At 41.3% G+C, this 27,081-nt stretch overlaps 1 protein-coding gene across 2 annotated transcripts; it reads left to right on the top strand.

The window, feature by feature from the left end:
• Positions 1-1,919: 1,919 nt before the first annotated feature.
• Positions 1,920-25,160, top strand: LOC102791271 (3',5'-cyclic-AMP phosphodiesterase 4C-like). Of its 2 annotated transcripts, none has more exons than XM_087841589.1 (17): positions 1,920-2,134; positions 3,096-3,828; positions 4,757-4,891; positions 6,874-7,001; positions 7,094-7,276; positions 7,378-7,417; positions 7,658-7,728; positions 9,303-9,465; positions 9,834-9,927; positions 10,040-10,197; positions 12,142-12,240; positions 12,332-12,496; positions 14,473-14,572; positions 14,656-14,810; positions 19,554-19,676; positions 19,754-19,936; positions 23,001-25,160. In XM_087841589.1, the coding sequence occupies exons 2-17, from the start codon at positions 3,787-3,789 to the stop codon at positions 23,931-23,933; spliced, it is 2,772 nt and encodes a 923-aa protein (XP_087697715.1). In that variant the 5' UTR covers positions 1,920-2,134; positions 3,096-3,786; the 3' UTR covers positions 23,934-25,160. The 2 variants fall into 2 exon arrangements, with proteins under 2 accessions (XP_087697715.1, XP_087697716.1); XM_087841590.1 differs by lacking the exon at positions 1,920-2,134 and adding an exon at positions 2,611-2,660.
• The last annotated feature ends 1,921 nt before the right edge of the window (positions 25,161-27,081 follow it).

Below are 27,081 nucleotides of genomic sequence, written 5' to 3'. Positions count from 1 at the left end.
TAAGTAAGTTGGGCCATATGCTGGCTCTTATTCAGCTATGTTTGAAACAATTCAGATTGAGCGCCTGAAAATCTGTGGAAACATTATCAGTTTATTGCTGCTTTTTGTGGGCTTTTGTGGTTAGGTGCGGACATTTCAGACTAAAACTGGCAACTGTTTTCATTTATGATCACAAAGCTGAACACAACATTGCTGCTTTGGACATATATTAAATAAACAGTTTGCTTGATCAACGATTTGATGTTGTAGTCATTAAAATGTTGAATAAAGTCTCCAGACCATTCAGATCATTTTCTCTTTATTGACAAACTGACATTTCAGCTCGGGTTTTGCTGCTTGTGTCCACTCTGGAGTTTCTTATGCTGTATTTGTGCCTGGAAGTCTCTCTTACAATAAACTGAGCTTAACTACTGTCCATTTATTTTTCTCTAAATGCTCTCTCTCTCTCTCTCTCGCTCCCTGCCACTTGCATAATTAATTGCTGGGCCGCTCTCTCACTCACTCTCTCTCTCTCTCTCTCTCTCTCTCTCTCTCTCTCTCTCTCTCTCTCTCTCTCTTTCATAATTAATTGGTGGGTTTGATTTAGCGTTCTAAATCAATTTTTTCGAGGCAAAGCGTCTTTGCGCTGTCACTTTTGCAAATAGGGAACAATCAGTGCAGGTCCTGGGGAGGAATCAAATCTAGATAATGCCTATAAAAGCTGATGGGAGAATAACAGAACAGCAAGGCAGCGTCATGGGGAAAAAAAATGTTTGCGTGTGTGTGTGTGTGCGTGCGTGTGCGTGGACAATTTCTATTATTATTTGGCTGTAATGCTAACAAATCAGATCCTCTCTCAATGACAAAAGGCAGCACAGGTTTAGTATCTGCTCAAGCTATTCTACTCACAGTTTCTGTGAGTATCAGTGTCTGTCTGAAAAACTAAAACACTGGCTCAGTGTTTCTCCTTCCTGCTTGTCACGTGTGAATATTTGCTGCCTTAATTTGTCCTAGAACAAAAGGCATTGAATACCATGCATTGTGATGACACCTGGAAACCAATCTATCTATCTATCTATCTCTCTATCTATCTATCTATCTATCTATCTATCTATCTATCTATCTATCTATCTATCTATCTATCTATCTATCTATCTATCTATCTATCTATCTATCTATCTATCTATCTATCTATCTATCTATCTATCTATCTATCTATCATCAAGACGTTTATTGCCATATATGCTGGAAAACACAGTGGTTATGCGGGCTCCTTTCACACCAATACATAACTTAAATAAACAAAAATAGAAAAATAATATGCACAAGAAAAATTAAATAAACAAAGCAAGTACTGTGCAGAAGGGTAGAGTGTATTCAGACTATAAAGTGTGATTGCTTATGCATACTATAACAATCTTATGATATAATATTGTACCTTACAATATATAGCAGCTGTTTGTTGGCTGGTGCTTTATAAATAAACCTTGGTTGAAAATTAAATAAATACAAAAAATACAGAAACAGTGTAATGAGAACTGTGCTGCATGCCCTTGAATGGCTGTAAAAATAGCAAAGAGGCGTGGGAGGAAAAAAGGAGAGATGAATGCTTATTGTGATCTGTGGGCTTTTTTTTTTTTATATATGAGTGGTTTGTTCCAATAAAAATGTGCCCTGTGTCGTGGGTGTGTGTGATGGAGAGCGATGAAACTGACTATTGAAACAGAGGAACAGTGTGTGGCTGCTAATAAGATGGAAAAAATAGAAATAGACAGGAGTACCGATGGAGAGAGGAGGAGAGGAGCGGAGAGTGTTGTATGGGATTAATGGACATACTGTGCGTCTGTGCAGGAGGAGGGAGAGGAGGGAAGATGGGCTTCTCCATGGAGGCGGTGGTGGGAGGGGGGGTGGCTGGGGGAGACCACTGAGGCAGGGGAGAGGGAGAGGAGAGAAAGGGAGGGAGGGGAGCTGGTAAAGCCGCGGATATTCATGAAAACAGCAAGTGTGTGTGTGTGTGTTTTTTTTCTTTCCCCCTCTAGCCGTGGCGATACACCGCTATGTCTACAGAAAAACAGAGGGAGCAAGGGCGAGAAGGCGACAAGTGAAAGCAAGAGGAGGCGCAGCCCATCTTGCTGTTGATCTTCAGGCGATCAAGGTGAGTGTGGTTTTTTTTCCTACATCCTCCAGTCTGTGTGTGCCAGTGTATGTGGACATGTGTGTGTGTATGTGTGTGTGACACATGCCTCATGCAGTGTGTGCAAACAGTCATGACAGCAGGGGCATTCCTCATATGTGCATGTTTTCGGCATGTGCGCGCTCGCTTTATATATGTATTTGGGTGTTTTGTGAGAGAACAGCAGGCTGGTGGTTGAGCTGCATATTGATGCATAGCTGCTTGGTTTTATAAGCTGCTTTATCTGTAGTGGAGGTGGTATTGGTTTGCAGCTATTGCGTGTGTGTGTAAGGGCTCAAATGCCTTGATTGTCTGTGCATATATATGTCACTGTGTCACTATGCATTTGATGATTTCTCCTCTTTTGTTTTGGGTTTGTTTTTCTTTCGTTTTGTTTTTTTTTTTTACCCGTGTGAATCTGTGTGGACGCTGCTGTGTGGAAGACCCATCGCTGAGAGGGTGTGTTCATGGTGACCCTTGATGAAAGTCTTCTCCAGCAGCTCTCTATGTGTGTACCAGCTCCATCAGAAACACTCTGATATGCTGAATCTGTCCCATCCAATAGAATTAGGTCAGCTTGGACTGCTCAGAGTAATTATATAACATCAGAGAGCTTTTTGGTGTTGCAGTATCTGCTCAGAATTAGCCACACTGTAGGTACGGCTCCAGCGAGGCCAATCAAAACACGAGTTATTTACCAGTCAACCAGCCATGCCTTGAGAGTTTTGTTTGGAGGCTTTTTTTTCATATATGAAATTTGTATCATGGAAAACCACTCACATCTTCTGTAGTACTGTATACATGAGGACAAGTTTTTCCAATTTGATGATACATCGAATGAATTCACTGAAATAAGACAGGAAAGAGTATTTCTGTTTTGTTCTTGTTTTTTAAAGTCTGTACATACTAACTCTTAATTTCTGTTTTCTCACATTTTTTCCAGGATTGACTCTGGCAGATCAAACCAGGATGTTTGGACTTCTCAGATGAGGTCATGCTTGACACGTTTTCCTAAGCAGGATTTGGATCCAGACAATGACCAGTCATATTGTGGATGATTGACCTGAGAAAGGAGAGGACCAAATTTCTCTGTAATCTCTTTGGATTTTGGATTCTTAATTGTTGGGAAATTGCCTTCATGTGGAATCAGGTTAACAACTGGGGAACGTCATGCAGACAACTCTCAGAGCTGGATAGACGTTTTAGAGAAAGGGGTTTCCTTTGGCAACGGCATCATGAACCCTGACTGAGATGTTCATTGGCTCATCTGGCCAAAGCAAGACAACATGGAGTGACTTTTTTTCTTCCTTCTGCCTTTGACTTTGGAAAAGAGACAGATCCAAACAAAGGTCAGCGGCCTCGGTCTGAACCTGCAGCCTTTGAGGGCTGCGTAAATGCTCCTTTACTGTTCTCCGCCACGCTTTACTTCAACCACCTGAAGACTGAGGTGCAGAGGGAGCGCGAGTGAGGCGGTTGGCTGGCCGAATCCGCTCCAATGGGGGCCGGTTGTGACCCGGTCTGACCCCGGTTTGACCTTGCAGTGACCTCTGACCTCTCCGGTCCTGGCTCTCCACCTGCTCTGCTGCCTGGGTTCCGGAACGCTCCGCCCTGGGGCCCAGAACGAGCCAATCAGAATGAAGAAGAGCCGCAGCGTGCTGTCGGTGACTGGAGAAGAGGTGAGGAGGAAGATCTGAACAATCAGGGAAAATCTGCTAACCTTGTCACAGTCACAGAGACCGTAGATCTCTGTAGATAGATGTGTGTGTGTGTGTGTGTGTGTGTGTGTGCGTGTGTGTGTGTAACTTGAATGCCTACCATCACATAAACGCCCCATGACTTTCACACATCCAAGCTCTCTTTGTTCCCGCACACACTCAGAAGTCCGAGTGGACAGTTTGCATCCTCCAGCCTACACTCACCCAGCAGGAGCCACTCAGTCCCAGTCCTCTATGTAAATGAGCCGCAGCTAAGTGAGTGCTCTATGTAAATGAGTGATTTCCGTTTAAAGGTGAAGTCCTGGCTAAAGGACATAACAGCATGCATTAATCGGGAGCTCTTTTATTGATTATACATTTTGTTATGCGTCCATGTGTGTGTGTGTGTGTGTGTGTGTGTGTGTGTCCGTGCATGCGTGCGCGCGTGGATGCGAGCATCTCCCCACATCTGGGTCTGGATGACATCAAACACAGCATGGAAGCAACACGGCACTGTTGCCTAGCAACTGCTACCATTCCCCCAGTGTTTTGTTGCTACGGTACTGCAGTGCAGATCAGCCTCTAAGAGCTCAGTCTGTAGAGGCCCTATCCCAGACACACATGCACAGTCACACACACTTACATCAATAATTTATAGTCTGTGTTTCTGTACAAGTTTCTTCGCTCGTCATTGTTTGAATATGGCAAAACAACACAGCCTGGGACATGAGCCAAAACAGCAACTGCGTTCTTCCATTTTTGCTACTGAATGTGTTGGGTTTTTTAATCATTACACACGCAACACAGTGTTTTTGTGAAAGACACAATATGTTCTCTTTTAATCCTCTGAAGATGCACCTTCTTGTTCCATATCCCCGTTTCCCTTACCTGCCTCCCTTCTGTCTCTCAGGGAAATGACACAGATATAACAGGTGCTGGGGAGAAGGCGGAGTCATCTCGCTACAGCCGATCGTATACATCCGGGTCCACGCTGGGGGCTGAGTTACGCAGAGGGAGGAGCAGAAGACTCTCGCCAAGTCTCCAGGTATGGGAAGATGGAATGAGTATGTTAAAGTGGCAATCTGAATGTTTCCAGTCCCGTTGATTTGGTAACACCTGAAGTCACTGTTGATAGCAACAAACAGTTTAGCACAACAGGTCACTGAATTATAAGGACCACCTTGGTGAGCCACCAAGATCTGTCCCTTCTTCTTCTGTTACTTCAAACAATGCTTCAAACTTATCTGAAGTTGAATAATGCAGAAAATGACCCTTTTCAGACATATAGACTGTAGTTAATAGATGAAAGCAGCTACCGTGAGTTCATCCACCGATTGTGGGCACCTGTCTTGAACCCTAGAAGGCTATAGCGATCCTGGTTTTATGAAGCCAAATTGTATCAGAGGACAGAGGTAATGATTGCAAGCTTAGCTGAATCTGTGCGAGAATTCTATAACAGCAAAGATGGTGGTCAAACTATAATTTCCAGGGAGGAAAAGCTTTTTAAAACTCTAGTTTGGAGCAAATACACCAAACCGTTTACGTATCTTTTAATCAGATGTGACCGGTGTTCCTGTACAAGCAGTTCTCATGTCCCGCTGATCAATGAAAGCTGCCCCAAAAAGTTCCTAGACCAATTCACAATACTGATGAGAGACACCTGCTAATTAGTGCTAAGCAACATACAAATAAAATAAAAGATTGCTGGACTGTGATTAAATGGGCTGCTGTGCAGATTATTAACCACACAGCAGTTTGTATAATTTGACACATAATTGCATTAAAATGTTCCTAAAGGCGCCAAGTGCACAAACATGGTCAAAGGGTTCAGTTCAGCAATAAATATCATGCAAAACTAATACATATACTACGCTTTGTCTGCTCCGTGTTTTCTATGTAGGAAATTGTTTATAGGTTTATCACTTAGCGAGAAGTTAAAATGTTAGTGTATTTACAACTTTCTCCTGCTGCCAAGGAAACAATAGGAAAAACTCAAAACAACATTTTTTTGATAGCATTTCATGCTGAAATATTTTTACCTGCTGACAAATAGATTTTGAAAATGTGGACTAGATGGGCAATTTTGACCTCTCACACTGAAAATCACCAAAACTATTTACAGCAAAAACGCATTCATTCATTTCACCCTAATCCTAAAATTTTAATCACACCCTGGTGTGCACCTGATTGTGAGGTATGTGCAGAATAAAAAGCACAGCCTTCCCGCTGCTCTAAATCTACTCTTGCCTCTGTATGATGTCAGTGACACTGACTGGTCATCTCATCAGCTAGGTGTACTAGCTTTAAGCACATAAGCTCCACCCACCTATTGTTAAAACCTTGGTTAGTCAAGCTATGTCTCCCAAACAGTAGCTTTGCCCATAATTGTGCCTAGAATCACAGATCGTTGACTGATGTAATTGATTGAGTCACACCCATTGTGCCGGTGTTGTGCCAAAAAGTGATTGTCTGCCAAAAAGTGATTTCCGGTATTTGCCAAAAACTGATTGGTTGTATTTAAACTGCTATAAGTAACTTGTTGGGCTATAATATGTGAAACATATGTTAAACGCATCCCTCATGGATGACATAAAGTCATATTGAGCCACAAACAACATTCGTGTAACAAGGTAGAAGCCGCAATCAGTTTTTGGCAGTGACTTTTATATAACCTTTATTTATGCAGTTAAAAAAATCTCATTAACATTAAAAATGTATTTTGTCAGAGTAAGCTGGCCAAGAGGACAGCAGAATTGGCAGCAAATATGACAATAGTTCTGTAAAAATATTTTAAACGAGGATAAAGGACCAGATTGGTTATAATGTGAGTATAATAACACAGAGCTCTAAAGATACTTGAAAAAACAGATAATTTTTTAATTCTATATATAACCCCCTTGTAAACGCTGTTCACCGAAGTCTATTTACCAACATACATAAAGATATTACACATAAAAAAATACACGGAAACATTGGAAATCAGTTTTTGGCACAACACCGGACTGAACCTACGTTTTACCTCACCAGGTACCTTGCTGGCTGCGACCTCGAGATCGCACCCGGTCACCAGAAGTCCTGGGCAACGCGTCACGTCCCACAACTCTTCCCCTTCGTATCCCGCCTCGCATCTCCATCACACAAGCAGACTCTGACAGGTTCACACACATTTTAAGCCCTCGTCAAATCACCGATTTCATTTGGCAGAAAGCTTTCCTGTCGTTCTCTAATCACTGCTATCATGTTCCAGTTACGAAGCAGAAAATGGCGTGTCCCCAGGTCACACCCCTTTGGGCTCCCAGAGTCCGAGCCTCACGCTCCACACGACCTTCCCCCAGGGCCAGAGAAGAGAGTCCTTCCTGTACCGCTCCGACTCGGACTACGACATGTCACCCAAGACGGTCTCACGGAACTCCTCCCTCGCCAGCGAAGGGTGAGAGTCAGAGAGAGATGAGATTAGTGATGACTTTATCCATGGCTGTATGAAATGTTGCACTTAGCTTTCTCTCTATTTTCCAACTCTTCCTGTCTTAGGCATACTGCAGAAGATTTTATTGTCACACCTTTTGCCCAAGTGAGTTTGACTTTATAGATTCATTTATCTTCATGAGTGGTCATAAAAACTGGTTCATACTGTTTCCAGTGTGCCCAGACACTCAATATAATTATAGGATTTGGAGGCGAAGTTTTTATTGAAACAGCAAAAATGATTGATCACGTTATTAAGCGTTCACCTCTCAGTAATATGTATACATCTGTGTAAGCTTGTTCTGTATTTATGCTGTTTTCCTGTGATGCTGTGCGATCATTGTAGGTATTGGCTAGTCTGCGATCGGTACGGAGCAACTTCACCATCCTTGCCAACGTCTCCACACCGACCGTCAAGTCAGTATCACCACCTGTTGTCCACAGAGTTTATGTTTCATAAGTTAAAGGATCATTTGTACGTTACAGGAGTTTATAAGACCTGTTATCAATAAAAAAAAGGGATGTTAGGGAAAATGTAAATAAAGACAGAATGCAAAAGTAGTTTGGTGCAAGAAGGTTTTACTTATTTTATCAAACCACTGCATGTATTCCAACCATACAGTAGCTCAACATTGCTATAGGAAAGTAGCCGAGGTGCCTGATTTGACCAGCAGTGCCTTATAACATACATTTGAAAGCAAAAGTATGAAAAACTCCTCAGACAGTTACAGCTCAGTCACACGTGTTTAGCTTTATTTTGTATGGCATTTTTTATCTTCTATTCTTTGCCAAATGAACTTAAGTGTATTGTTTACATGATCGAAATAAATTAACGAACAAACAAACAAACAAAGTAGGACAGCAAGCTCCTTGCACCTTGGAAAAATCAGTAAAAACCTGTAAAAATGCAAGTTTGCAGAGCGCCTGTCATTTTGCAGTTAAATCGCTGCCCTGAAGCAGCTACGTCAGTGATTGTAGGTACGAGGTTCTGTACGTAGACAGCAAAAGATTTATTTTAACAAATTTCACATTTAATAGATGCACTACAAACAGACCCCAACTTGACCCTATTCAGTTGCAGACTGACTCCATCTTATTGTCGTTTTATTGCCACTTTGATGCACAAACGTTGTTTTGAAGATGGTAACTGACTGCTCGTGGTCGCAGACCTGCTCCTTTCTTTAAAACAGCGAGGCGAGAAAGCTTCAGGTTTATTGTGTTTTGATGATTTTGGTCTTGCTGTAGTCTCCAACCACTGTTTCTGTCAGCATCAAACAACTGAACTACAGTGACCAACAAGTACTGGAAGTCTGTTTCCTTACAGAGCATTGTTAAAAACATGTAATGTAACAGTTTTTAAAAAAAAAAACAAAAAAACAACATGTTGCTTGCACCATATTCAAATTTTAGCAAGTTAAAAAAAAATTATTCTCAGTTTCAACATTTCAGATGTTGACTTTGTGCTGTTTCCAACTAAATGTATGCTCAAAATAACGTCCAAATTGTAGCATTCTGTTTTTATTTACAGTTTAGGTAGTATCCATGCTTAAAAAGCATGCAGTTTAACACTCATGCACACATTTGTGATTACAGATACTTGTACCTTTCTGTACATCACATCATTTCAGTTGTATTAATTTTATTGTTTTGTTCTTAGCCCAGAATACTCAAAACAAATACTACTATTACTACACTACTACGGCACCTTATTATTTTCCTCTTCTTACATTCATCCATGTTGGTTGAAGCTCTAAAATATCAAATATTAACTATTTAATGAATTTGATTCAGCTGAGTTTAATTTATCTCATATATTTACCACCAAGACTAACTTTAGGCAACACACTGACTGGGAGATTCAAACAGAAAACACATTTAAACACAAAAGTAATACATTAATTTTAACATTAATAGATTATCAAGAACATGTGGATTGTACTGGGTTATTAAAAGCCTAATTATTTTACTACTCTGTGTGGGGTTTTTTTTAGGAGGTCTCCTTTGGGTGGAGTGTGCGTCAGTCCTAGGGCGACACTATCAGACCAGCAGTACCAGCAGCTCGCCCTGGACACACTGGAGGAGCTGGACTGGTGCTTAGACCAGCTGGAGACCATCCAGACACACCGCTCTGTCAGCGAGATGGCCTCCAACAAGGTTTGTAACTAACACCGTACAAACCTACTAACATGTCACCAGCCGTAGATCAGCTCATAACCATGCAGATGAATCATTACATTTTGATTTTTGCTATCAGTTAATACATGAATTGGTGCCTCTGTGCTGATCTGTGCTGTAAGTAATAATTATAGGACACTAATCAGAAAATGTAAAAATCTATCTCCAACATGAATCTCAGTAGTTTTTTTTTTTTCAGTCATTTTGCTGTTTCCTTAAACCTCTGGACTCACTCAAAGCCCAGAATCCAAACAGGCCTTCTGTTTTGAATAATAACGCTGAGTTTCCTGAGGGAAGCCTCAGGTTGACTCACACCATCTTTGTGTTTTGTTCTCATTCTGCCACAGTTTAAGAGGATGCTGAACAGAGAGCTCTCTCACCTGTCAGAGATGAGTCGCTCCGGGAACCAGGTGTCTGAGTACATCTCCAGCACCTTCATGGGTGAGCGGGACCAGAATGTGATTTCTGTCCACATCGCATTTATGACCTTATCCAAATTAAAAACTATAAATCCACTGTGTGTGTGTGTGTGTGTGTGTGTGTGTGTCTTCAGACAAGCAGAACGAGGTGGAAATCCCGTCTCCCACTCTGAAAGATAAACCCATGAGTCACATCAGCGGAGTGAGGAAACTGTCTCACAGCTCCAGCCTCTCCAGCGCTTCCATGCCTCGCTTCGGCGTCAACACGGACCACGAGGATGAGCTTGCCAAGGTGCTGTTTTCTATCTGCGTTATTCGCACTCGCCATCAAACTTTGCTCAGACTTGAGCTCGGATCTCTGAAAAATGATATTATTTTTCATGACTTTGGCATTGTTTTTCCCTTCTAGCAGCAAGAAACAGATGTACGCACGTACCCTGTATCTGATAGAAACATAAGCAAACATGATTATATCCCACGTTACTGTATACTTTATGCAATCGAGAAAGTTTGGCCTGGCTTTTCAGAAAATAACTGCAAGTACTGACTTGTTGTAAGAAAAAAAGTGCTCGTATATTTATTAGGTTTATGTCTGTTGACATACCAGCTGGAGTCTTTTATTAATCCTTTTGTCTGCTTTCTAGTGCCTGACGCCTGCTTGTTTAATTCCATCCAGTCTTTAGCACCACATTTTTTGGAAGGTCCACAGGGGTGTGGAGACTGTCTCTGACTGCTTGGTCATGCAGCACATAAATCACATTAAAGTATGCTAGATACAAACATAAAGCTTTGTTCCTCTGCCATTGTAATTAAGAACTGGACCAAGTGACAGATATTCTCTATACATCTGTGGACCACCTACCACTAAGGCTCAACTGTCAAGGTTATGCTGAGAGACATCAAAGCAGTGTCTGCTGTGTGATTAGTGTTGAAATGGTGCCAGAGCTCAGGGATGGAAGCACTGGAAGTCTGCTCATGTTTGGGATGGAGGATGATTTGAACTTTCAGCTGTTTGCTCAATGAAGTCTTGTCAGGAAACATTATGTAGGTTAATACAGAGTGACCTTAGTCTTGATTTAGAGTCATGTGTTTGACCTTTGGGCTAAGGTCTGGTGCTAAAGTCTTAAACTACCATCCATGTATTTATCTAGCTGGGCCGATCATGGCTCAAGAGTTGCCAGTTTGAGCCCCGGCTTGGACAGTCTCGGTCGTTGTGTCCTTGGGCAAGACACTTCACCCATTGCCTACTGGTGGTGGTCAGAGGGCCCGGTGGCGCCAGTGTCTGGCAGCCTCGCCTCTGTCAGTGCGCCCCAGGGTGGTTGTGGCTACAATGTAGCTTGCCATCACTAGTGTGTGAATGGATGACTGGTATGTGTAAAGCGCTATACAAATACAGGCCATTTATTTATCTGTTTTGCTGGCAAATAAATAAATAGTCTTCAGGAAGAGTTCTTTGGATTTTTGCTGCCTTTTGTTCTGTTCTCGGTCAAAATGATCCCACACTGCTTCAGTAACGTGTAGGTCTGAGTTCTGGGGAGGCCGATCCATGACTGATAGGGTTCTACTGTGTGTTCTTCTATCCATGCATGCTTTTACTGCATTAGCAGTGGGCTTAAGATCATTTTCATGCTGAAAAATGAAGCCACTGCCAGTCAGAATGAACATTTCCGGGTTCAATATTCCATCATTTTTGCGAGCCCCAACACCACTGGCTGAAGGCTCTCTGTTGTTCCTCTCTGCTGGCCTCCTCTGTACATATTAATGACAGTTGTGTGTCTTTGGAATTTTTAAAATTCATTTAAGAACAAGTTATGTGTTTTGGCAATATGCTGTTAGTAGCAAAGTGACTAAAGATACATTTTGGAACGGGTTCTTTGTTGTCTGTAGACACAACACTTGTTCATACCTCGAGTTTGGTTCTTTTTTATGTTTGAGTGATTCGTAGGTCAGTTTTAAATGACTTACTAAACATCTTCTAAAAATGGTCAAGTGCAAGAATTGGACTGAAAATGAGGGAATGTCCAAAGAAAATCTTTGAAAGACCTTCAGAAAACTGGAGAATTGTTGCTCTACACCACTTTTAAAAGTTACAAGAAAGTTTGGCCCCTTGAAAGTAGAGTATACAGCACACTGTACTGTAAGGAGGACTTTAATACGACCGTCTAAAAGTTTTGATGAAACATTTTTGAAACTGATTTTCAAGCTATGGCTCGCTTTACTTTGTGTGTTGAAACAGGAGCTGGAGGATCTGGACAAGTGGAGTTTTAACATATTCAGAGTAGCAGAGTTTTCCAACAACAGACCTCTCAGCTGCATCATGTACGCCATCTTCCAGGTAAAGAAAATAATCGTATAAATGTGGACTGTTCGTGTCTGTGCTCACGTACACGGTGTACTCCCTCTTCTTCTGTCTCGCTCCTCCTCAGGAGCGAGAGCTGTTGAAGACATTTCGTATCCCAGTCGACACCTTTGTCACTTACGTGATGACCCTGGAGGACCATTACCATGGAAACGTAGCGTACCACAACAGCCTCCATGCTGCAGATGTCACCCAGTCCACACATGTTCTTCTCTCCACACCTGCTCTTGATGTAGGTCAACACGCACACAAACACACACACACCTTTGATGTCCATTCACACATAAGGAGAGAGGCGTGAAGAAAAGGTGGAGAGAATAAAAAATCAAAGCAAAGAAAGACAAACATCTTCTATCTGAAACATCTGGGTACTTTCATGAAAGCTGAACATGATTTAACCCTTTTTCCTCAAACAAATAGACCTATTTAAATAAGTGTGTCATGCTGTAATACATTATATATTAAAATGCATTTTATTCACGTGTCTAGACAAAAAAATATGTTTGAGCTTCAAGTTTCCTCAGACATTTAGCCCAAGGCCTCAAACTGACCTGTTCACCATTTCTAAATTGCACCTGTGGCTGCTCTGATTCCTCCAGTCCACATACTGAAGGATCCTTGGGCAAGATACTCAACAGTGAGTTGCCCCCAATGCATCCATCCAACTCTGAGTGTGTATGTCTATGTTAGAAAATCCCTTGGGCATAGATGAAAGTGCTGTATGGCGCACTTTGAGGGCTGAGTAGAAAGGTGCTATACAAGTACCAGTCTTTACGGGTTAGTAGAGTAACAACTGTTTAATTTAAATAAATTCAGTTGTATTTATATACCGCCAATTCACAACAAGAGTTGCCTCAAGGTGCTTTATACTGTGAGATAAAGACTCTACAATAAAACGCCAACAATCAGAGGATAATGTTTTGAGCAAGTACTTGGTGACAGTGGGAAGGAAAAACTCCCTTTTAACAGGAAGAAACCTCCTGCAGACCCAGCCTCAGGGAAACAGACATCTGTCACAACTTGTTGTGGGTGAGGGGATTCAACTGTGGATCCAGGTGTTAGATTATCAACAGAAAAGAAACGCGTACCTGATCTAACACACATGGTTCTATGGAGAAGCTGCACCTGAGAAACATCCCGGAAAATGAATAACAATTTAAAAAAGATAAAAAGCTGGAGAGAGTGTTTTTACTTTTGTCACATGTTTGTTAATGTGTTGCATAAAAAGCTGGAGCCCTTTCATGTGGTGACATTGCATCCAAAGCAGACTGACCACGTGACCCTTATTACACCGTGGCTTATGCAGTGATGTAACAACAAAGAAATCTTAAGTTTAAATGATTTTCACAGCATTATGACTTGAGTATGAAGTATAAGTAATACTTGGGCTGATATTGATCACAGATTAAAACACACAAACAATGGAAGCTGGGTTCAGTGTCACTGTGGTTGCTGTTTTCTTCTACTGGAAATAAAAGAACAACATCTGACTTTATCTGGGAATGCATTTGTCTCCCCCACACTGAGACAGTGTTCCATATTTTGAGTAGCTCTAGTTTTCAGGACAGCAGGACAGCCGCTTTTCTGTCTGGCTTGCAAAGAAAGCAGGAAAGGCTGTTCTTGTGGGTCAAGTGCAGGTTAACCCACCACGAGCTTTTGCTGCTTACACAATACACAAAATCAAGGAACTACAAAGTTACAAGCGGCACAGTTTTTGGCAGAATATGGAAATGCAGTTATAAAAATGACTGGAAACAGGATTACAACTGGATGAAACCACTGGAAGACCCAATTTTTTCTAGTTTTACAGAGAGGGGAGAATATAATGTGACGTGAAGTCTACAGAATGAATCCCAAGAAAAGGCGTTAAAACATTTTATACAGTTTTTAAAGGCAAAAAGGGAAAATATGACTCCAAGAAAACTGCTGCAAAAGGCAATAAGAAGACACAAACTCTTAGAAGAGAGTTTGTGTGTGTTTGTTGTTTAAGTTAGATATAATTTTGTGTCTTAGTAGCAGCATGTCCCATACTGTCTTACATTAGTATGGTCACGTCTGCAAAGACAGTAAAAACGTTTATCCATATTCTTCAACTGCCGTATGTTCTTTGCTATCAGACGCACCTTCTTGCATTTTATTAGCACAGAAACTAGTTTTGAAACTGTCAGAGGTATTGACTTTTGTCTCCTGCCCTTCTTGTCATTTCAGGCTGTCTTCACTGACCTGGAAATCCTCGCCGCTCTATTTGCTGCAGCCATCCACGATGTAGACCATCCCGGAGTTTCCAATCAGTTCCTCATCAACACCAGTGAGTTCACACACGCTCACACACTCAAACACATGCTTTGATATTTGCACACGCTGTGTTCACACCCCCTCCTCTGCGCTCAGACTCAGAGCTGGCCCTAATGTATAACGACGAGTCAGTATTGGAGAACCACCATCTCGCCGTGGGCTTCAAGCTTTTGCACCAAGAAAACTGTGACATTTTCCAGAACCTTACCAAGCGGCAGCGCCAGAGCCTTCGCAAGCTCGTCATCGATATGGTAGGGAACTAGTTTTAAAATAATGTAACAGTAACCTAACAGAATTTCATTTTTTTCTATTATCATGCAAATGATGTATGAATCTAATTAATCATTTTTAGTTTTAGTCTTATTTTATTTAGTTTTAAAGATTTGTATTCTCTTAAGATTCTCTTAAGTGTTTTTTTAAACACCTTGAACAGGAAACTGAATGTATCTGTTTTGGTTCTCCTCATTTAAGCTACCTTTATTCTGACTGGCTGAGCTTTGCAAACACAAGGTTTGCACTGGGTGGGGTTGCTGTACTCACAGCAAGAGATTTGGGTTATCCCTTATATATGATGCCTTAAAGATACAGATGAAGTGCTTTAAATACAGCTTTTGATTTACAGGGACTACTTGTACATACAGTTGTGTGTCAGAATCATATCCAATTTATCCCCATATATATCATGGGGATAAATGTCATTGTAATTTCTGAATGTTCTTTTTCCAGGGTGGAATGGTTGACAGCATTTGAATTCATTGTGGGGTGGTGGTGGGGGTAATCAACACAGGGTCAAAAGTATACCCACTAATATTTGGGTAAATGTGTTCCACTTCAACCAGACCTTTTTGTTAGCCATCAACAAGTTTCAGGCATAATTGTGGCTAAATATTTGACTACTATTCTTGGTGGAATTGGTAGAGTTCATTTAAATGAATTGGTTTCCTGGCACTGACTCGGCATAGTCCAGAAATTTTCCGTAGCCTTGAGGTTGGAACTTTGGGAAGCCTGCTTGTTCCATTTTGAAACCAGTATTGATGTGTGTTTGTGTTTCCTTTCTTTATTGCATCCACTTTGTGTAATGCACCAGCAGCACTTGCAGCACAACAGTTCCAGAACATGATGCTACCACCACCATGCTTGACAGTTGGTACAAAACCTCACCTTTACTCCTTGAAACATACCTCTTGTCACTGTGGCCAAATACTTCAATCTTTGTCTCATCTGATCATAAAATATAAAGCTGTCTACATGGAGAATGGCTTGTCCATGTAGACTGCGCCACACTTCAGTTGAGTCTGAAGGTGTCAATTCTTCCTGCACCAAGGAGTGGGGGCTTCTTTCCTGGTCTTCTTCCTCTTGGCCCATGGTGAAATGTTGATGGTAGAACTCGAGTCACTGTGGACAGTGATCCAGGTGTTCCAGCGGTTTCCAGTTCATGCCAGGCCTGATTGGTTCCTGAAAATCTTATTAGTGTTTGAACTGATGATTGTGGAATTTGCAGTTTAGAATGCCTCCAAAAACGTTTGCAACTTTGTACTCTGTGCTTTGTACTGCATTTCTTGGACTTGGACCCATTGTTCTGAATACTGAATAAGGCCTGTTAAACAAATTATTTTTAATGTTTGCATTGCCTATCAGCTATAGTCAATCATACATATATATATATATATATATATATATATATATATATATATATACACACACTAGGGGTGCAACGATACACAAAATTCACAGCTCGGTTCGGTTCGATACTTTGGTGTCACAGTTCGATATTTTTTCGATACAAAAAAAATGTTCATGCCTTTTTTAATTTGTCATTTATTAAAATTATAAATATATATTTTAACTGAAAAGTACAGTTTTTAAATTTAATGTTGCTAAAACAACAAAGTAAGAAAAAAATTAATCTATCTGATCGAGAAATCACTCATCTTTGGAAAAGAGAGTTTATTACAGAGAAATGTCTCTTTCCAAAATAAAAGCTATACTATACGCTTCTTCCGGGCTATATTCTCAGCAGCATATTAAACATATCAGGTCCCCATAAGGAGAATCATGTGCTAACGGCTGTCTAAATGACTCGGGTAAAGTTTGTAGCATGCGTGCTTGTTTTTGTCTGCTTCCACTTATCTTTGCACTAGGATGATGTCGGCGTAAATGTGCAGTCATATTCGTTGTGTTCCCACTAGTGCTGTCAGCATTAATCTCGTTGAAATGACGTTAACGCCACAACACGGCAAATCTCCGAGCTACCACGGATCGCCCTGTGCGTGGGGCTGGACGGCGTCAACACGTTAACGAGTTAACTGCGCTAACCACTAGTTCCCACCAATGTAATTGAGCATTGCGTGGCACATCCAACATACTGTTTTACTTTTGTCCATGACGCGCTTACCTTCAGGGTCATACTTCACATGAAGACCAAAATAGTTCCAAAGGCCAGATATGAATGAGGTTGGGGGAGGTTCAATTTGCCATGTTGCAATGAGAGCTTAACTTCTGTCTGCTAGCTTGCGCTGCACTCAGTGAATCTGTGTTCGACTACTCCGCCTAGGCTGCACTGTTGAGCGCAGATCCACTGAGCGCTCAACACAGACAGCAGAAGGAAAGTTGATAAAATAAATTAAAAGTTTTGTATTGTTCGATACATATGCGTACCGAACCGAAAGCACTGTATCGAACGGTTCAATATTGATACGAGTATCGTTGCACCCCTAATAAATATATATATATATATATATATATATATATATATGTGTATATGTGTATATATATATATATATATATATATATGTATGTATATATATATATATATATATATATATTAGGGGTGCAACGATACAACAAAATTCACGGTTCGGTTCGGTTCGATACTTTGGTGTCACGGTTCGATATTTTTTTGATACAAAAAAAATGTTCATGCCTTTTTATTAATTTGTCATTTATTAAATTTTCACGGCACATTCTGCACCACATCTCTGTGCGTTCATCATTTGTTTGAAGCCAGCTCACCTCCTGCAACCACTTTTCCGAGAATACGTGCTTCTTTTGTGGTTCGGACTCCTTCTGACATTTCTTTGGAGGTGGAGGAACATCACAGTAATTGCTTAAAGGAGCTTCTTCGACATCTTTAAGAGTTCTAAACAAATGTCTGTCCTCTTCCTTAAAATCTTATGTACGCAAACACGCGTTGCAACTTCTTATCTTGTGCGGGTTTTTATTTTGACAGCGAATGCGCACCTGCGGACCACTTATGTGCAGCCCTGGTTATTTAGCTCGTCATATTGCAGCCACAGAAATTCTTTTGTCCATGAAACCATAAAGCTGCACTTTCTTTTTGCCTTATAGTCTGATTTGTCATAACCTTTCCGTTTTGTCACTTCTTCACCCTGACCTGTCTTATTTGGCTCAGCAGAACTAAAATATATATCCTGCTGCTTTTACACACGCACTAACATAACGCTCAGCGATTCTCTGCGCGATCACATGTTTAAGCTGCAGGAGATTTCACTTGTCATGTTTGCATAGTAAGCTAACGATTGATAAGACGATGTCAGAGGAATTGGTGCGCAAATTATCATCACTCACCAATCAGTACTGTCGCTTTCTATACACAGTTCACGCGATTGCAAAGTGAAAGCAAAAAACAAGCGCAAATTCAAACGCAATTTCAGTATGTCACATATTGACAGTGGCCGATGCCAATGACATAATTACCCAGCTACATTTCCGAAAGAATGCAAAAGCATTGACATATATTTTTCCTTCCTACGATAGGCCGACGAGCAGAGCAGAGATAGATTTTGGTAGCCCGACTGGAAAAAAGCCCCAGGACGTCGGGCTAGCGATTTTGCGAGCCCTGTATCTGATTGAGGAATCACTCATCTTTGGAAAAGAGAGTTTATTATGGAGAAATGTCTCTTTCCAAAATAAAAGCTATACTATACGCTTCTTCTGGGCTATATTCTCAGCAGCATATTAAACATATCAGGTCCCCATAAGGAGAATCATGTGCTAACGGCTGTCTAAATGACTCGGGTAAAGTTTGTAGCATGCGTGCTTGTTTTTGTCTGCTTCCACTTGTCTTTGCACTAGGATGATGTCGGAGTAAATGTGCAGTCATATTGGTTGTGTTCCCACTAGTGCTGTCAGCGTTAATCTGAAATGACGTTAAGGTCACAACACGGCAAATCTCCGTTAACGAGCTACCGCGGATCGCCTCATGAGTGGGGCTGGAAGACATCAACACATTAACGAGCTAACTGCGCTAACACACTAGTTCCCACCAATTGAGCATTGCTGGCACATCCAACATACTGTTTTACTTTTGTCCATGACACGCTTACCTTCAGGGTCATACGTCACATGAAAACCAAAATAGTTCCAAACGCCAGATCTGAATGAGGGTGGGGGAGGTTCAATTTGCCATGTTGCAACGAGCTTAACTTCTGTCTAGCTAGCTTGCCCTGCGCTCAGTGAATCTGTGTTCGACTACTCCGCCTAGGCTGCACTGTCGAGCGCAGATCCACTGAGCGCTCAACACAGACAGCATCGTCAGAAGGAAAGTTGATAAAATAAATTAAAAATGTTGTATCGTTCGATACATATGCGTACCGAACCGAAAGCACTGTATCGAACGGTTCGATATCGATACGAGTATCGTTGCACCCCTAATATATATATATATATATATATATATATATATATATATATATATATAACTGTAAGCTCAAATCTTTAAATAATGAGGTCATTATTTAAAGATTTGAGCACACAACATTGTGATAAATAAAGGAAAAGCATAATAGGTTCCCTTTAGAGAAAAAGTGGACTGACTTCATTGCATTACATATTTTCAGAGTAATTTATAATCACACAGGAGTAGAAGGGGGTTTGATTCCTAACAGAGCGTAGAGCATATTACAGGTTCAAGGATGCAAAATAAAAGCTTTGGACAGAGAGTAGTTTGCACTTCTTTCTGTTGTTTTCTGCAGGTGTTGGCCACAGACATGTCCAAACACATGACACTGCTGGCAGATTTAAAGACAATGGTGGAGACCAAGAAGGTGACAAGTTCTGGCGTGCTACTTCTGGACCACTATACAGAACGAATACAGGTAACTTGATCAGTAACGTTTGACCCCACAGAGAGAGAATGACATACATAACATTAAATATTCTTGTATGATCGTAGGTACTGAGGAACATGGTGCACTGTGCAGACCTGAGCAACCCCACCAAGCACTTACCTTTATACAGACAGTGGACAGAGAGGATCATGGAGGAGTTCTTTCGGCAGGGCGACAAAGAACGCGAGAGAGGGATGGAGATCAGCGCCATGTGTGACAAACACACTGCGTCTGTGGAGAAAAGTCAGGTAATGCTCTGTCTGACTCACAGCGTCATTAATATAGTGAAGATGTTAAATGTGCACACAGAAAGGATAATGAGCCACAAACAAGCAACTTTAAAGTGTCTATGATAGCAAGGGTGGATAAAACAACAGAAACACAGAGCAGTGTGAAATAACAACCCTGAAATAGACTCTGTTGAATCTTCAGTTAATGCTGAGACTCTGAGAAAGTGTTAATGAGCATTTTTCTGTCTGTGGCAGGTCATTCACAAACACCGCAAATGTGGGAGTTGGTAGTGTGTGGGGAAAGTATCCGATCTGATAATGATAAAATGAACACAAAACGACAAGCAGTGGTAAATATATGCACAAATGCAATTCCGTTTTATTTATATAGAGCCAATTCAGAACAACTGTTGCATCAAGGAGATTTATATTGTAAGATAAAGAGCCTTCAGTGTTAGAAAGAAACACCAAACAATTAGACAACCCCTCTATGAGCAAGTACTTGGTGACACTGGGAAGGAAAAACTCCCTTTTAAAGGGAAGAAACCTCCAACAGAACCAGGCTCAGGAAGCGGCAGCCTCTGATATGACCAATTGCGGGTGAGGGGAGGAAGTGTGCTATGGAAGAGAGCAATCTGGTAGCAACCAAAGAATTGCACACAACACATTTTCCCCTAGCAACCAGCAGTTGCCAGATGGTTACCATTGATTTGGGCTTGATTCACTTGATTCTACAAGATTCAATTAGATTCATTTCAATTAAATTTTATTTATACAGCGCCAAATCACAACAACAGTCGCCTCAAGCCGCTTTAAATTATAAGTTGGACCCTACAATAATAGATACAGAGAAAAAAACAACAATCATATGGCCTCCTATGAGCAAGCACTTTGGCGACAGTGGGAAGGAAAAACTCCCTTTTTTCCTTCCCACAAGATCACACGACCAAAATGGCCGATTGGTTAGCGGTTATGTGACAATAAAGCTTCAGGTGTCAGTATACTGGGTTTTGAAGTCTCAGTTTCAAACCAGTAAAAAAAAAATCAAAATATGTGACAAATGTCCATCAAATGTACAAACTTGGAACTTACAAATCTTTAAACATTGGCATCTTAGCCATTTGCACAAGACTAGATCAAGAGAAAGTGTGTGTGTGTGTGTGTGTGTGTGTGTGTGAGGCTGTGATTTACACACAGTTGGGGATTGGGCTATTTAAACATGTTTGTTTGGATGGTGGCAATTAGGACAGAAGCCCAGCTAAGATCGTTCCAGTTCATATACTGTGGGGAAACAGATTATTTTTTTAAAAACCACATTTTAGTCGGTGTGTCTGCTTTCTCTCAGAGCAACAGGAAGGAAAGAAAAAACTCAGAGACACAAAAGTCAGTAAGGTTCATCCTCTGGAGACATGAAATTTTAAAGCAGTCCAACTGCTGGCTGCTGAGTGACGTGGAGAGACCAACAAACCTCGGGCCACGACGCAACTAGAATTAAAACTGATAATTGCGTTTTCTATTGCGTTGTGACAGAATGACAAACTGTTGATTGTGCAGCACTTTTATTTGTCCCCCAAAATTTGTCAGCACAGTTAATACTGGAATAACTTATGCTAAACTCTCAGTCAGTAAATCTGTTTTGGATACGTGTGTGAGAAATGTATTCCTGTGTCAATGTCCAGCTGGAAGCAGCTACAGAGATATGCCTCTTCTGATTTTCATGATGAGAAACAGTAACATCATTCTGCGTCAAGTTTGTGGTCACAGATTCTGCACTTTGTAAAATGGTTTTGTGCTTGTTAATGTACAGCCAGTTGGATTTAGCTCTAGCAAAGGGAAAATACTACTTAAGGGACATATGTTATTTGCTTTCTTTGCCAGGAGTTATTTGAAAGAATTACGTATTACATGGACAATCATCAGTATCAATCATGACCATGAAAACATGGAAATATGCAATAATGCATCAGCGTGTCATTTCACTCACTTTATTATTTACTATAAAGTAGATCAGAAAACCCTGACCCTAAAACCATATTTTAAGCTGTCTCATCATTTGGTGTTTCATGAAGTTCTTTCTTTCTCAAAGCTGAGAATCTGATGTGAACTACTTAAAATGACTAATGTGACCTTGAGCACAGTTTGGGTGAAGACCCATCTGCTGATGATTGAGTGCAACTTTCACTAAAATCTTACCAATACTCTCACGGAGGAGCGATTCTTGTGACTTGTAAGCAGACAGACGACAGATGCCTCGGCACCGTATGAGCTCATCACTCCTTCATTAAAATGAGCTGAATTAAAGGCACCATAGTTGAGTAATGTGGAGTCTTTGGACCAGCACTCTTTTTCAGCCATGGAGATTTCTGCTTAATAAAAGTTTACCGGTGCAGGTTTTACAAATAGATGTACAGACCAAAACCATTTTCTTGGCTATAAACCTTGTGCTGTGAAGTTGGTGATGTTACCATGGGAATTAAATGGATTTCAATCAGCCTCAAGTGGCCGTTAAGGGGACTGCAGTTTTTGGCATTCAAGTGTTGTCCTGAGTTTGCTCTGACTCGTCTCAGATATTTGTCAGATATGGCAGTGGAGACTCACACCGGTGTCAGAGCAGTCTGACTTTTTTTTTGTATAACTATCAACTTAAGCACAACACAGCAGCAAGGAAGTTGGCACCACCTTGTGGCCAAATAAAGCAGCTGCAGTTACAATTTAACAGCAATTGACAGTTTACAGAGTTGAAATAAAAGCACAAGTATCATTTAGGTTTTTGTACAAGTCAAACATACAGGAGACGTGCTTATAAGCATGTCTTACAATATACCTTGAGATAACTGCGGTTGTAAGTTTGTGCAAGCTGAGGCATTGAATAGATAATGTGTGATTTAGTCATTAATGGTTATGGTACATGGAGTTTGTGATGTAAGGACAGAATCAGGCCAACTCAGTTTTTATGCTCAGCTAAGTCAACCATAAGTGAATCAACATATTCTCCAAAGTGTTGACATGTTCCTTTAGCACCACACGTTAAAGTGGCTTCGTCTGGTATTTGAAGTATTTTCATCTTCTTTTTCTTTCCCAGGTGGGCTTCATCGACTACATCGTCCACCCGCTGTGGGAGACGTGGGCCGACCTGGTTCATCCAGATGCTCAGGAGCTGCTGGACACGCTGGAAGAGAACAGGGAGTGGTACCTGAACACCATGCCCCAGTCTCCCTCGCCTCCTCCAGACAGACACCTCCAGCACGACCGCTTCCAGTTTGAGATCACTATTGAGGACCTGGAGCAAAACAACCACAACCACATACACATGAGGAACAGCAGCGGGAGGAGTGGCCGGAAAGCCATCTGTGATAACAACGACGAGGACTTAACGCGGGACGGCCAGGTGGAGGCAAACGGAGAGGAGCAGAATCATGCAGAAGATGACAAAGATGAGCAGGAAAATCACAACAGTGAACAGAATGGAGTCCAGGAGGAAGAGGAGGAGGAGGAGGAAGAGGAGGAGCAGGAAGAGAAAGAGGCAGAGGAGGTGCAGGAAGAAGGGCAATTAGAAGAAGAAGAAGAAGCACAGACAGAGAAAGAAGAAGAAGAAGCCAATGATGTAGCACAAGAGGAGGAAACAAAAGGGGAGGAGGAAGCTGAAGAAGAAGAAGGCGAGGAAGGGGGAGAGGAGAAGGGAGACTGCGAGGAAGGTGGAGAAACTGCATATGTAGAAGAGGAAATAGATGGAGAAGAAGTAGAAGATGAGAGAGAAGAGGACATTGAAAATGAGGAAGCAGACGAGCAGGAAGCGAAAGAGGAGGCAGAAGTTGAAAAAGAGGAGGCTTTGGAACAGGAGGAGGGGGATGTTGAAGAGGAAGAGGGGAAAGAGGAGGAAGAAGTGGAGGATAAAGCTGAGGATGAGGAGGAAATAAAGGAAAATGTAGATGAGGAAGAGGCAGCAGCAGAGCAGGAGGAGGAGGAAGCACCAGAGGAGGTTGAGGAAGAAGTACAAGAGGAAGAGGAGAGCTAGTCGGGTGTAAAAAGGTGAATTCACAGGGTCAGTGAGGAAAGACTGAGGAGAGATGAAGAGGGCCAGAGAGAGGCCACGACGGCAGCAAGTGGGTGTGGAGGATGATAAAGAGCTGATGACGCCCTTCCTTCCAAATAACGCGCTCTGACCACTTTGTCCTGTGAGCATCGTAGCTGAGGAGCAGTTTGTTGTCCTTAAAACACTCAGAGAAACACTGAAAGACCAACCGTACACCGAAAACAAAACCTCTCTGGATCTTCCCAAACGCAACTTGAGGAGCCGGTAGTGACAGACAGACTGGAGGCTTCTTCACCTGGTGTCTGTAAATCCATCACTGCCATGGAGGATGAACTGGGGGGATGATAATGGTGATAATAATAACAATAATAATAATAAAAGGGAAGGGATTTGTTCTGTCGACCTTTTTGTAGCTCCTGGAAATCTAACAAAGCCTGAAATACGCACATGCAAACAAGTGCGTGCCTGTTCTGTTCTTATAGACTACCGTCCGTTGTCTCTCGGTCACTGTCTCAGTCCCGTTGATGAGGAAGATAACATCTCACACACACAGTGAGCATCAAATGCTAAAAGAATGTCAACTTCCTCCGTTTGTCAGAAAACAGAAAAAAAATAATGCAAAAAAAAAAAAAAAAGTCTGGAAAGTGTAGTCTGTCATCTCATATTTACTAGAAAAAAACGTTCCACTTGTGAACAGGAATGCCGAGTACACCTCCAGGGATGTGGTCCAGGAACAGTTTAACCTCGTCACATACTAACCTTAATGCAACAATGCTGGATTTCTGACACTGTCTCTGAGTAATATGTGGACCGTTATAGCTCAGAAGCCTGATCTGTTGTACATGTCGATGTTGGTTAATGTTTTAAAAATAATAGTAATAATAATAATAATAATTAAAGAACACCCAGTATTCATCCTATCATGACAGGTTCACCTGAATCGTGCCAAACCGTCCCACAACCAGCACTGAGCAATTCAGCCTCCGAATGAGGGGGCTACTCGTCACGAAGCAATGAAACTGTGGGACCCGGCCACCAGGTGTGATGGTCTTCCACAAATCCCATTGTTTTATTTTGTTTGATTTGTTTTGATTGTTTGGTTTTGTAAAAAAAAGAAAATGTATTTGGCACTTTATCTAACACCCCTGTTACATATCTGTACATAGTAAACATGTATTTTAATCTGCTGATGTCATATAATAAATACGATCAATGCAGCTGATGGGCTGGAGTTTCTAATTGCACAAGAGCTGAAACAAGAAGCCATTTAAGGAAAAAGGATAAAATTCTTGTTTTTTTTTTTTAAATATATATATATCAATTACCAATATTATTGCCTGACAGACATGTATTGGTATTGGCGTGTGTCTAGCCAAATGTTTTTTAACGCTCTTCCTAATGCGACTCCACAGGGAATTGTGTCTCCTCCTGGGATCAAACTGGACACCTTTTGCTTGTCAGGCTAAATGACTACATGAAGCCATTTTTACAGATGGAAGATGTTTGGAAACAGTGTTCACAGTTTATCCAGCAGTGGATCTCCCACTCTGATACTTGCACAGATCTCAGCACTCTCTGCAGCACAGAGTAGCATGAAGATGGACCAGACCTGGGCTCAGCAACCTTTACTATGAAACACAACTGCCAAACTTTGAAGCCTCACAATGAAGATGACAGGCTCTATTAATTATAAGTTAGCCTATCCAGTAGTTATTTTCTCACATAACTACTCTGCAGTGCGTATTTATCATTACCTGGTTATTTAAATTTGCCTTTTCATTATAGTTATTCTCCTTTTAGTGCATTTTTTATTATTACAGAACTAAAATAAAAAGTTTTTTATATATATATAATTTTACTGTTTTACTTCAGTAACAACTGTAGCTCAGGTGGTAGAGCAGGTCATCTACTGATCGGAAGGTTGGTGGTTCGATTCCTGGCTTCGCCTAGTCTGCATGCCAAATATCCTTGGGCAAGATACTAACCCCAAATTGCTCTCCGATGCATCCATCGGCGTATGAATGTGTCTGAATGTTAGCTATAAAGCACTTAGAGAGATGTGCTTGTGCGAATGGGTGTGAATGGGTGAATGCACAAGTTGTGTAAAGCGCTTTGAGTGCTCAGATGAGTAGAAAAGCGCTATATAAGAACCAGTCCAAAGTGGAGAGAAAAAAATTAGCATTTTTAGGCCTACTGTGAAACAGTAACTATAAAGTGGTCTGCAGAGCTTTGATTTATTTCTGTTTGTAGAAGAACGTAACTTATAAAATAAGATAAATGTAGCAGTCTAAGAGCTTTAAAAGTTACAGTGGGGCAAAAAAGTATTTAGTCAGCCACCGATTGTGCAAGTTCCCCCACTTAAAATGATGACAGAGGTCAGTAATTTGCACCAGAGGTACACTTCAACTGTGAGAGACAGAATGTGAAAAAAAAAAAATCCATGAATTCACATGGTAGGATTTGTAAAGAATTTATTCGTAAATCAGGGTGGAAAATAAGTATTTGGTCAATAACAAAAATACAACTCAATACTTTGTAACATAACCTTTGTTGGCAATAACAGAGGTCAAACGTTTACTATAGGTCTTTACCAGGTTTGCACACACAGTAGCTGGTATTTTGGCCCATTCCTCCATGCAGATCTTCTCAAGAGCAGTGATGTTTTGGGGCTGTCGCCGAGCAACACGGACTTTCAACTCCCGCCACAGATTTTCTATGGGGTTGAGGTCTGGAGACTGGCTAGGCCACTCCAGGACTTTCAAATGCTTCTTACGGAGCCACTCCTTTGTTGCCCGGGCGGTGTGTTTTGGATCATCGTCATGTTGGAAGACCCAGCCTCGTTTCATCTTCAAAGTTCTCACTGATGGAAGGAGGTTTTGGCTCAAAATCTCACGATACTTGGCCCCATTCATTCTGTCCTTAACACGGATCAGTCGTCCTGTCCCCTTGGCAGAAAAACAGCCCCATAGCATGATGTTTCCACCCCCATGCTTCACAGTAGGTATGGTGTTCTTGGGATGCAACTCAGTATTCTTCTTCCTCCAAACACGACGAGTTGAGTTTATACCAAAAAGTTCTACTTTGGTTTCATCTGACCACATGACATTCTCCCAATCCTCTGCTGTATCAT

Source organism: Neolamprologus brichardi, chromosome 6 (genome assembly GCF_056152115.1).
Source record: "Neolamprologus brichardi isolate AB-2024 chromosome 6, ASM5615211v1, whole genome shotgun sequence".
NCBI lineage: Eukaryota > Metazoa > Chordata > Actinopteri > Cichliformes > Cichlidae > Neolamprologus > Neolamprologus brichardi.
Note: the sequence above shows the minus strand (reverse complement) of the source record. Positions and strands in the feature narration are given on the sequence as shown.